We start from the raw sequence: 12,748 nt of genomic DNA, 5'->3' as shown, positions 1-12,748 counted from the left end.
TTAAATATCAGCGGCTTCGAGAGAAAAGGTTATCAGATGGGATTGTCTGGGAACAGCCGCTGCTTCTGCGAGGAGGAGGGGGGGGGGGCACAAACTATAAATATATCAGACGTGTGTTAAAATTAAGCATCTCGTCATAATATTTTACTTTTATTCCTCAAAACCCGTGAAGGCAACAGAAGTCGAGCTTTGACTGCATCAACGTTCACTTTTAAAGCATCTGACGACGACAGGTTTGCGTCCAGCCACAAGAGGGCACAACCCCCCACACCTCCAGCCCCGGGTCTTTACCCAGACCCCCTGAGGGAGCTGCCCCGGGGGGAGCTGCCCCGGGGGGGCATGTTGCCTTCAGGGGTTATCAGATCAGGAACGAGATGATCGGTGGAGGCGGGATGGACAGCAACATCCTCCACGCTGCTGATGCAGGTGGACAAAGGAGAACGATGCGAGGCGGCATGTGGAGTAGAGATGAGGCCCTTTAATGTGCCCGGTGCAGACAGAGGGGGGGGGGGGGGTCATTCAAGAGATGAAGAGGTGTCAGGTGGAGGCTTGAGGAAATGATGATGCCGATTCAGGGTCGATACAGTGACGCAGTGTGATACCTCTGAGCGTTACTCGCCTGGTCAGTCATAGCCGTTCTCTTTCAGTAACCTTCACCGGTACAGAACGTACCAGACCAAATGTAGTGGGTTTATGTGAAGACCCACAGAGGAGCCGTCTCCAGAGGCAGTTTCGGCAGCATCTGTTGGTCCTGAACATTGGAAATCAAAGACAAGAGCCGCGGGAACCAGACTTACGCTCCGTTAGCATTACCCAGAAACCAAAAGTACAGTGGGGAGAACAAGTATTTGATACACTGCCGATTTTGCAGGTTTTCCCACTTGAAAAGCATGTAGAAGTCTGTAATTTTAATCATAGGTACTCTTCAACTGTGAGTGACAGAATCTAAAAAAAAAAATCCAGAAAATCACATTGTATGATTTTTAAGTAATTAATTTGCATTTTATTGCATGACATAAGTATTTGATACATCAGAAAAACAGAACTTAATATTTGGTACAGAAACCTTTGTTTGCAATTACAGAGATCAGACGTTTCCTGTAGTTCTTGACCAGGTTTGCACACACTGCAGCAGGGATTTTGGCCCACTCCTCCATACAGATCTTCTCCAGATCCTTCAGGTTTCGGGGCTGTCGCTGGGCAATACGGACTTTCAGCTCCCTCCAAAGATTTTCTATTGGGTTCAGGTCTGGAGACTGGCTAGGCCACTCCAGGACCTTGAAATGCTTCTTACGGAGCCACTCCTTAGTTGCCCTGGCTGTGTGTTTCGGGTCGTTGTCATGCTGGAAGACCCAGCCACGACCCATCTTCAATGATCTTACTGAGGGAAGGAGGTTGTTGGCCAAGATCTCGCGATACATGGCCCCATCCATCCTCCCCTCAATACGGTGCAGTCGTCCTGTCCCCTTTGCAGAAAAGCATCCCCAAAGAATGATGTTTCCACCTCCATGCTTCACGGTTGGGATGGTGTTCTTGGGGTTGTACTCATCCTTCTTCTTCCTCCAAACACGGCGAATGGAGTTTAGACCAAAAAGCTCTATTTTAGTCTCATCAGACCACCTGATCTTCTCCCATTCCTCTTCTGGATCATCCAGATGGTCATTGGCAAAAAACTTCAGACGGGCCTTGACATGCACTGGCTTGAGCAGGGGGACCTTGCGTGCGCTGCAGGATTTTAATCCATGACGGCGTAGTGTGTTACTAATGGTTTTCTTTGAGACTGTGGTCCCAGCTCTCTTCAGGTCATTGACCAGGTCCTACTGGGTTGTTCTGGGCTGATCCCTCACTTTCCTCATGATCATTGATGCCCCACCAGGTGAGATTTTGCATGGAGCCCCAGACCGAGGGAGATTGACCGTCATCTTGAACTTCTTCCATTTTCTAATAATTGTGCCAACAGTTGTCGCCTTCTCACCAAGCTGCTTGCCTATTGTCCTGTAGCCCATCCCAGCCTTGTGCAGGTCTACAATTTTATCCCTGATGTCCTTACACAGCTCTCCGGTCTTGGCCATTGTGTAGAGGTTGGAGTTTGTTTGTTTGAGTGTGTGGACAGGTGTCTTTTATACAGGTAACGAGTTCAAACAGGTGCAGTTAATACAGGTAATGAGTGGAGAACAGGAGGGCTTCTTAAAGAAGAACTAACAGGTCTGTGAGAGCCGGAAGTCTTACTGGTTGACAGGTGATCAAATACTTATGTCATGCAATAAAATGCAAATTAATTACTTAAAAATCATACAATGTGATTTTCTGGATTTTTTTTTAGATTCTGTCACTCACAGTTGAAGAGTACCTATGATAAAAATTACAGACTTCTACATGCTTTTCAAGTGGGAAAACCTGCAAAATCGGCAGTGTATCAAATACTTGTTCTCCCCACCGTAAGTCAGGAATTACACTTTTTGCGCAGCGTGTTCACCCAGAGAAATCCCCAGATGTGCCGTCAAGACTTTGCACTTTTATTGACCGATTAATTGACAAACTTGGAAATCGGGATGTGAATCCAGGGCTTGAGTTGCTATAGTAACAGTAAACAGTCTTTTATAAGCGTCCATGCGAAGCTAAATGCTGACTGATTTCCTGACACCGTGCGAGTCACCGAGACGTGTACAAGATTAAAACCGCCGCCTGACTTCCGTGTTTGCTGGAAAGAAACTGCAGCTGAATTGCTCCTTAATGACTTTTGTTGTTGTTATAATCTAAATGGTTCGTCTTCTGAAAAGGTGGAAGAAAGTAATCAGGCAACCGAGACGTCTGAGCTCTCAGTGGAGGAGAATCGATACAGCAAATGTACAGAAACGCACGAGGCCACTTCATTCCCACCTTTATTACATCATGAGGTCCAACACACACGAGAGCCGTTGAGTCACGTTATTAATGTCATCACTCAGTTTCTACGACGACGCGGTCACTCAGGGACGGTAAGTGAAGGAACCGCTGTAGGTCTGTGGATCAGACGGAGGCATCAAACCGCCTCACTGCCAGTGTGTGTGTGTGTGTGTGTGTGTGTGTGTGTGTGTGTGTGTGTGTGTGTGTGTGTGTGTGTGTGTGTGTGTTCAGGGAGACACTGAGGGGCGATTGTGTCGACAGAAACCTGGAACCGTTGGCGGGCCCCGATGCACGCCGCCCCTCTCCGCTGGCACCGTTTCCAGCCGTAAACAACCCGAGTGAACATTTGATCTGATTCCAGATAAATAAAACTCAAACGTATCGTCGCCTCGCTACCGATTCCAGATGTGGGTGGGGGACGAGGAAGATGGACAGATCAAAACTGGAGGACTGTCACCACGCCGCTCTGCAGGGGAACTGTCCTGAGATGAACCGGCACCGTGAACGGATGAAACTGAGCAGCTTCTTTCACTTGAAGCATAGTTGGTTTGGTGTGTGTGTGTGTATACGTGTGTGTGTGTGTATGTGTGTGTGTGTGTGTGTGTGTGTGTGTGATGGTACGAAGACTAAGACCCTCTCGCTCTGACTCCTGCGGTTTCAGACGATAATTACGATCCTGATGAGACTCGCAGCTCAGTCCGACCTGAGCGCAGCGGCGTGGATTTAATGAAGCCTACGCTTCCCGAGAACGCCGTCGTCTCCTGTTCATCGTAAATAACTGCACAGGAGAACAGAAACAGAGGTGTCTGCGGTTCAGAAACAGTAAAACCTACTCTACCAGTCGTCACGTGAAACGCATCATTTACTCAAACTTCACAGCGGCCGTCTCTCCAGGCAGAGATTGCATCTTCCTCCCGGTCCAGAAACACGCAGGTTGATCGTTAAGTTGATCTGAAATTAACGTAATGACTGAGCGCCCACGCGTGTTTGTCCACCTTCATCTCATCCTAACGCGGTCTAACCAGCTCCCCACGTCCACGCTGTAGCTTTTCACACGCTTTCTCTGCATCTTCTCACGGTTTTTAATCAAATAAATAAGGATGTGCTGTTGTCCATATGAGGCTATATTTACATTTTAAGACCTAATGTCGACCAGATGATTTTCTTTTTCAATCATCTTTTGACGGCTTTAATTTTCCAAAATGTGATCCAATGCGTGTTAGGATAGGGATTTTATTTCTTTAACAGATGACGTGCCAACAGAGCTGCATCAGAGCAGCATCTCAATACAATGTTGGGTTACACGTTACACTTAATGGGGATTCATTCCTTAGAGATGCTAACATATGCTCAAGAGCCACCTTCACGAAATCCTCGTTTCTTGGTCTCAAACTCAACTTATATCTGCAATTCGTGACTTTATCAACATACCTCTGACCCGTGAGCATGTCATGAAAGCTGAGAGCGAACATCAGCAGTGAAGTTTCTTCAGGGCTGAAGGTTTGGTTCTTGGGTCACTGATAAGGCTGGGCGATATATCGAGATTTTAATATATATCGATATATTTTCAAACGCGATATGGTACGAGACAATATCGTTTATATCGATTCAAATTTTTTTTTTTTTTTTTTTTTTTTTAATTTTGATAGGCTATAGCTTATTTTGTGACAAATTGACTTGAATGTTTTATTTGAGATTTGCACAAATGCTTTGTTATTTGCACAACTATCAACCTCAGTGGAAAAGTCTGCCTGTTACTGTCTACATTGTATTAATTGTACAGTGTATTTTAATTTAATTGTTATGCAGGAAAGGGATATTTGTTTTATTTTATTCAAGAAGCATTTTTATTCTATATATGCAGGCAGTTTATTTTTATTTCATTTGTTTTATACATTTTGATATTGTGCAGACCTCTGTTAATAAAGGAACCTGTGTGACATTTGGCACGAGGCTTTGTATTAAAACTGACTGTTTTTTTAAGGGTTTGCCTCAGAAAAAAATGAAGCTAACAGAGATGCTATGCTATAATGCTTTGGGGGAAACCCCAATTATGGCACAGAAAAAATATCGAGATATATATTGAGTATCGCCATTCAGCTAGAAAATATCGAGATATGACTTTTGCTCCATATCGCCCAGCTCTAGTCACTGAACAAGTTCAGGGTCATATAGAGCACCCCCCCCCTCCTCTCTCTCTCTTACCGTTGTTTGTGGTGTTGACATAGTATCGTCGTCCTTGAGGAGACATGTAGCATCTCCAGTGAGACGGCAGAGGGTCTTTGAGGTCTTCGACAGGAAGCTGGCTCAGAGAAGCCGTCCTCTGTTGGCAGGAAAAAAAATAAAAACTGTTAAAGATCATTGAAAAGGCTCATCAGTCAGCTCTGAGACACACATTTATTTCCCGAGGGGTCTTTCACGGTCAACACAACTGCAGAGCTGCAACTGTGCAGGACTCTCCCCGGGTTCACCGAGGCTCTCATTTCCTCAAGTATTTCACAACCGTGGAGCGATGACTTCACGGCGGAGCAGTGCCGGCCGGCTGCAGCCACACAAGAACAACAAAAATGCAAACTGGCACCGTCCTGCGAGCTGGACCGGGACCCGGCGCTCCGGAGTCAGCATGTGTGCACACAACAAACAGCGGAGGAACACGAACGAGCATGTAGGCAAACTGCACACATCTGCTGCTGATTAGCAGGAAAACAATGCTCCGGGACTCGGCAACGCATTGCGGAGACGTTGTTTAGAGGCCTGGGAGAGCCACATGAAATTCCAGCTTCAATCCACGGCCGCTCAACTGGGGAAAATTAAAAGCCTGACGTGACAAGGTTAATTTAAGAAAGTGGAGGGAGATTTAATGCAGAAACTGCAGCTTAGATGTCGTGAATGCATCGAGACCTTAAACATCGTCTCCGAACAGTGACGTCAGGACTTCACAAGCCTGGGATTCCCCACATGTAGAAGGAAATGAATGATAAGACCACTCCTGGAAGACTGGGATGGCGCTGTGCACAAGGTGGAGACGTGAAGCGCTCTTGCAGCCGTAACCGGCCGAGATTGTCATCTAGGATTCTGCCCGTGACGTCAAGGAAGAAACACATTATCTCCGTTGCAGGAAGAATCTGGTCATTCTGGGCGTTCAGGTAGTAAGACAACCTTTAGCTTTGGTTACAGAAGTGAAGCAACCCCTTATCATGATACTACCCCCCCCAACCCCTGCAGGCAGTATTCATGATGGGCCCTCACTTCCTCCAGCACTGCTTGGCTCCCTGGTTCCCTCATCGATCTAGAACAGGAGTCGGCAACCCGCGGCTCTAGAGCCGCATGCGGCTCTTTAGCGCCGCCCTAGTGGCTCCTGGAGCTTTTTCAAAAAGGTTTGACCTTTTTTTTTTTTCTTTTTTTCCTTTTTTTCTTCTTTTTTTCCTTTTTTTCTTCTTTTTTTCTTCCTTTTTCCTTTCCTTTTTAATCTCGACATTTCAACTTTTTTCTCGAAACTGACTTTTTTCTCAACATTTCGACTTTTTTCTCGACATTTTGACTTTTTTCTCGAGATTTTGACTTTTTTCACAAGACTTTGACTATTTCCTCGACATTTTGACTTTTTTCTCGACATTTCGACTTTTTTCTCCACATTTCAACCTTTTTCTCAAGATTGTACTTCAACATTAATCTCGACATTTCGACTTTTTTCTCAAAATACTGACTTTTTTCTCCACATTTCGACTTTTTTCTTGACATTTTGACTCTTTTCTCCACATTTTGACTTTTTTCTCGACATTTCGACTTTTATTTCCACATTTCGACTTTTTTCTCAAGATTGTACTTCAACATTAATCTCGATATTTTAACTTTTTTCTTCACATTTCGACTCTTTTCTCGACATTTCAACTTTTTTCTCGACATTTTGACTTTTTTCTCAAAGTGCATAATGAAAAAAAAATCTTCCCCTAGTTCTAACTAATACAGAAACATGCAGCATGTGTTGCCTTCATTCTAAGGCTGATACAAGACTTTTCATTTTTTGCGGCTCCAGACATATTTGTTTTTTGTGTTTTTGGTCCAATATGGCTCTTTCAATATTTTGGGTTGCCGACCCCTGATCTAGAACAAGGCCAATCTGAAGTCCTCAGACCACGTGACCTTTCCCAACCCTCCAGAGTCCAATAACCAGGAAACCGAAGCCCCTTTGTTCTCAATTAGCCCCACTGGTTTCAATAACCCATTGGAGAGTTCCAAACTTAATTTTCATAGTTTCTGCAGACTCCTTAGTTGTTTAGGTTTTGTGCAGACCACTAATTTGACCCTCCTGAAACAGAGTCTTCTCCACAACCACAGGATGCATCTGGCATGAGAAGCTTTTAACTGTTTAAGTGAGGGTTCAAACTTGTTTCCAGCTGAAGCATCACTCATCTGAGTACTGTACAAATTGGAGGCTCTGATGACTTAAATCCAGGTTGTGACCTTTTCTGCCCAGGCAGTGTTGGTGTGCCCACTGGAATCGAAAAAGGGAATCTTTTGCAAATCTTTGCAAACAACTCCAAGGAATTAAAACACTGGGAACCGGATCTGAATAAGAACCGGTTCTCCATTCCCATCCCTACATCCGATGGTACGTCTCTGATTATTTTAACCTGGTGAATCCTACCAGGAACACTGGGACACGGTTGTTACGGGACGCCGTGGTTTCCAGACTGGAACCAGAAAATTCATGGAGAGAACTGTGAAATTCACTGTTCGTAACAATATTCCGTATCAGCTGGAATCCAGAGCCCAGGTATCGGTATCAGAAAGAAAATATGGGTATCAAATATTATTGTTTCGTGAACATCTCAACCAACTTGGTGAGTTCAGGTTCTCGGATGCAAGACGATGAAACCGAACTGAACTCACCGTCTTCAAGGTGGAGATCCGTTTGGATCCATGAAGAAAATAAACTTTTCTTTATCAGAAATACTACGACCTCCTTCATACATTTTTAGTGGTCGCCAAACAGCAAGTCGACGCCCGCAGAGAGGAAGGAGGAATGAAGCCACCGACACGTCGGAGAGGCTGCTTCAGCCATGACACCCAAACCATGAGTGAGTTACGACTGCACGTAATTACACACCACCTGACCACATCTCAGGGACGTCTTTTCTCTCATGTTCTTGGCGGTTGATGTTAAATTTGTTCTGGGTCGGTCTTGGAAAAGCAGATCCACTTAAATACTCCCGTGCTTTTCCGCAGAAGGAGACGGCGGTCATGGATGCAAGAATAAATTAAAAGAAGAAACAACGAAAGGAGATCTGAGCTTCTTCCAATTCAATTTACTTTATTTGTTGAACAGGGACCGTACATATTAATAAACACAAGTGTAAATATGCACGGTTGTAGCCAGAGGCTAATTTCCACCATTCGTCCCTGCGGCAAATTAATGCCAGACACAGATTTGGACACCAGCAGACATACGAGACGAGATATGACATCCATACCAACAAAACACAACATTAAAAACACGACTGAGTTAGATAAAATCATGAAGCAATAAAACATGTTACCATTGATAAACCAGTAATTAGATCGTGGCAGCAATGCAGGATCACATGTTTATGGACAGCAAAAGAACAGAAGAAGAGAAAGAAACTCAATATCACCACCAAACACAGAAACGGCTTCAGGGGAATGGAGGGTCCGGCGATATTCTCCTGATCCCTGCCTAGAGGTGGGTGCAATTCATCGATGTGTCGATGCATCGCGATGCGTCACGTGACGATTTGGAATCGATTAATTAAAAAAAAAAAAAAAGAAAAATATTAATTAATTATTTTTTAATTTTTTTTTTTTTTTTAAGTTATCCTATCCAGATTCCAGACTGAATAAGCTGCTGAATCATTTCATTTTCAAGAATGCACATTTCTTATTGTTCACTTGAAATATGGCAGATATGTTTACACTAAAATTTGATGGAAGTACATATCTTGTTTACTTGAATTAATGAACTCATTAAATCCAGGGCTTGACCGTTTTCAGTGTTTTCCGCCAATACAGGGTTCTCTCATGCAAGTGCAGCTTTCCCTGGTCAAAGTTAAGTAAGTCAAAGTTCAAAAATGTTTACATAGTCATAAAATAAATTATTTTGTGTCTTTGAAAAATACATGTCAAATGTTCAAAAAACCTTGTTATTTACTTAATGAGTGTTGTTAGAGGAACTGAGTTAATTGATTGGCTATTTATTTACAAATGTAGCCACAGATGAAGACAAAATCAATCTTGTATGGAAAAAAGCATTAAAAATCACAATAAATCGATGAATCGTGGCACCAATAATCGAATCGAATCGACAATCGTTAGAATCGAAGAATCGAAGAATCGAAGCCCCAATAATCGAAATCGAATCGAATCGTGAGGTACCCTTGTTTGCACACCCCTATCCCTGCCCGGGTTCTCGCCCACCGTCCAAAAACATGCATGTTACGGCGCTTTTTCCACTAGTACCTACTCAGCCCGACTCGCCTCGTTTGGTTCTTTTCCACTAGGGGTCTAACGTGCCGAGTAGATACTTTTCTGTAACTATTCTGCCGAGGTTCTAAGCGGCTGAGTCGGCTGTATCTGATCTCATCACACTACAGGCCACCGATTGGTCGGGGGGTTGGAGTCAGACGTCTGAGTCAGGATGTGACATCAAATCAAATCAAACTTTTTTTATAAAGCACCTTTCATCCATAAAATGCAACACAAAGTGCTTTACATAAAACAAACATAAAATGTATTGTAAGAGGCATATTAGTATTGCTTACAATAGTTTATATTTGTTCTTTAAAATGTGGAATTGCTCCTTTAATTATGCTGCTGATGACATCACAGTAGCTTGGTTCAGACCAGATTAAGCAGCCTAAGGAGCAAGACAGTTTTTTGACAATACCTCAGAGTGAATCTTGTAACTTAGTTTTTTGCTTTTAAGTAAAATTATTTTTGAACAGAGTTACTGCCTTGGAAGATTCTTTTTCTCGTGTCAAGCTTATTGCCAAGAACACTGCTTAATAGTAGTAGTAAAGTGGAGTAGCCAGAAGAAGACAGATTGCCACTACATGCGATGGCTCCCCGTCGGGGAATCGAACCCCGGTCTCCCGCGTGACAGGCGGGGATACGTATTAATGCCCTGCCCCGTCCCCGCACACACAGACAGACACAAGCACACCACAATTCACCCAAGTTACACACACAGACACACACGCAGACACAAAAAAACATCAACAGTCTCTGCAGCCCTGAGCTTCTCCGGGAGGCTGTTCCACAATCGGGGGCCATAATAACTGAATGCCGCCTCCCCGTGTGTCCTGGTTCTAACTCTTGGTATGGTTAAAAGGCACCGGAGGACCTCAGGGTCCGCGAGGGTCCATAGGGTAAAAGTAGTGCAGACAAATAAGAAGGCCCAAGACCATTAAGACACTTAAAAACTAGTAAAAGAACCTTAAAATCGGCGTCAGCGAAAGAGCGACTCTGACGGCTTCTTGTCCATTTTAATCGACCAGCAACGGCAGCAAAAGTCTGTTTGTTTATCCAACTCTGAGGTGCAGATGTTCCTAAGCCTGGTGGCTGAGGAGAGAATTAAAAAGGGATGTAGACGGGCGATCAGGAACGACAACATCTACCAGGAGCTCTGTCACTTCATAGCTGCTCATGGTTACCAACGGACTTTTCAGCAGCGCAGAGACAAACTAACGAAAATTAAAAATCGTCGCCGATTGAAGCTTCTCTCGCTCTCATTTTTTAACTTGATATCGAACACAAGCCACAGACCAGCAGCACATACATCATCTCCTCCAGGTTCTACATCTTTAGTGTTGTTGTCTTCTTCGTTTAGATCACGCAATCAAATACGTCACAGCAGCTTCGCTCAAACCTCCTACTTCGGCTCCAGGTGCTGAATTGTTATGGAAAAGAAACCAGCCGAGTTGAGATGAGTAGAGCCGAGTGGGTTCTAGTGTAAAAGTGCAATTAATGTTTTGTTTGTCTCTGCGTAGCCCTGCGAGGACCCAGACACCTGTCCAGGTGTGCCCCGCCTTTCCCTGATCATAGGTGGGATCACATCCAACCCACCGTGATGATGGATGAACTGCATCCAGAACCGCCCGCAATCCTCAACAATCTGGGGCGACGCCGGAAAGAGGAATGGACATGAGATTCCTCCGCAACGATGTTGGAGTCTTTTACTTCAATGTCCACGAGCTGTTGCATCATGGGGCGGTAGACGCCCTGATGTTGCGTTTGAACTTAAGATGTTCAATAAACAATGACACGGTGTGCTGATGTTCCTTTGTGGTGGCGTTTACCGAAGTCCAAGACCTTGTAAGGAAGAGAATGTGTGTAAAACCTTAGAAGAAGGTGTGTTTTGTCGGGTGTTTAAATTGGATTATGACGGATGATGCGTGAGAAGGAAAGTCCATCTTTGGCTTGGGAAAAACCAGTCGAGAAAATGCTAAAAAAAAAACAATTATTCTGTTTATTGATTTATAAAAACCGATGACGGCAATTAGGGGTGGGCAAAAATATCGATATGGCAATATTTCGCGATACTTTTCCAGCCGATTCAATATCGATATTCAAAATTTGAATATCGATTTTTTTTTTTTTTTTTTTTTAATCCCCGATTTTTTTCCCGTTATATCACCCAGTGCTCCTACCTAAGTGTCAGTCCTGGGCATTGCCACTCTCTACCAACCCTGGGAGGGCCCTGCACTGAGCTCAGGTTTTATTTCACGTTTTATTTCATTTTATAATTTTTTTTTTTATATAACACAATGGCCTGTCCTTAAAAAATGAAAAATAATGGACAGAGGTTTATTTATTTATGGATTTATATCTGTACTGACTGATCACTGTGCCTGTCCTTGGTTTTAGTACCCATCTTTCTTGTGTTTATTATCATTTGCCACATAATTAAAGCAACCTCATACTAAATTTAATGTTAATTTCATATGATGTAAATAATATGAAAAACATATACAAATATGTTGTAACTTTAGCTTGTATAGTTATAATAAAACATTGTTTTGACTCAGTTTGTCCCATGAATTGTCACTATAATCTGATGAACGTGCAACTTGGATTTTAAGATGTGTAATGCATTTTTTAATTTTTCGGTGAACTATGTAGAATATAATAATCGGGATATCGCATAATCGGGATATCGCAATGTGTATCGTATCGTGGCTCAAGTATCGTGATGCGTATCGTATCGTGAGGTCCTTCCCAATACCCACCCCTAACGGCGATGTTCCATAGACGGATACCGCGGAGCTTCCCAGTTCAGCCAGAGCCTCAGTGAGCGCTCAGGACCATCCTCTCGGGATTTTCTCTACTTTTCTTGGCCAATTTCCTCTTGTCCTCGTTCTGTCATTTGGTCACATGTTCATTATCAGTAAAACGATACTCCAGGATTGTTTTCCCTCTCAGCCTGGCAGCCCCGGCTCTCAGAGGAAGGCAGAGACAGATGGGAGTGGGCCGCTCCCGCCTAGAAAACCAGAGATAACGCATAAAACTCTCGGCCATGAAAACCATCTACGGTTATCAATAAAGGTTTATTCTCAGCAAACGCTTCTAAAAAAAACATCCACAGGTGTCAAAGTGAAGAGCAGATCTGACCAAGCCCCCCCTCAACCCCCTCAAAAACAACAAACATCAGACACGACAGAGAAGTGCAGCGGGGGAGTGTGATGGATCTCAGAGCCAGCTTGTCTGAACATATGAAACGTTAAATTATGCAACATTCCTCCCGGTTCACTTTCTAAACCCCTCGCTGGCTTTGTCTGTACGCTCGTGGGCTGCCAGAATCGCTGCTGGCAGAGAGCATAAGGACTGAGGAGCGGTCGCGGCGATC

The 12,748-nt window shown here is 43.9% G+C and overlaps 1 protein-coding gene across 2 annotated transcripts in view; it reads right to left on the bottom strand.

The window, feature by feature from the left end:
- Positions 1 to 12,748, bottom strand: part of gas7b (growth arrest-specific 7b) — a 77,063-nt gene that overhangs the window by 37,991 nt on the left and 26,324 nt on the right. For both annotated transcript variants that reach the window (XM_061708595.1, XM_061708596.1), the window contains exon 2: positions 5,092 to 5,209. In XM_061708595.1, the coding sequence (XP_061564579.1) occupies positions 5,092 to 5,209 (118 nt within the window). The remainder of the gene's footprint in view (positions 1 to 5,091; positions 5,210 to 12,748) is intronic.

The sequence above is a fragment of the Cololabis saira genome, chromosome 19 (genome assembly GCF_033807715.1).
Source record: "Cololabis saira isolate AMF1-May2022 chromosome 19, fColSai1.1, whole genome shotgun sequence".
NCBI lineage: Eukaryota > Metazoa > Chordata > Actinopteri > Beloniformes > Belonidae > Cololabis > Cololabis saira.
The sequence above is the reverse complement of the archived record's forward strand: the minus strand, read 5'-3'. Positions and strand labels throughout refer to the sequence as shown.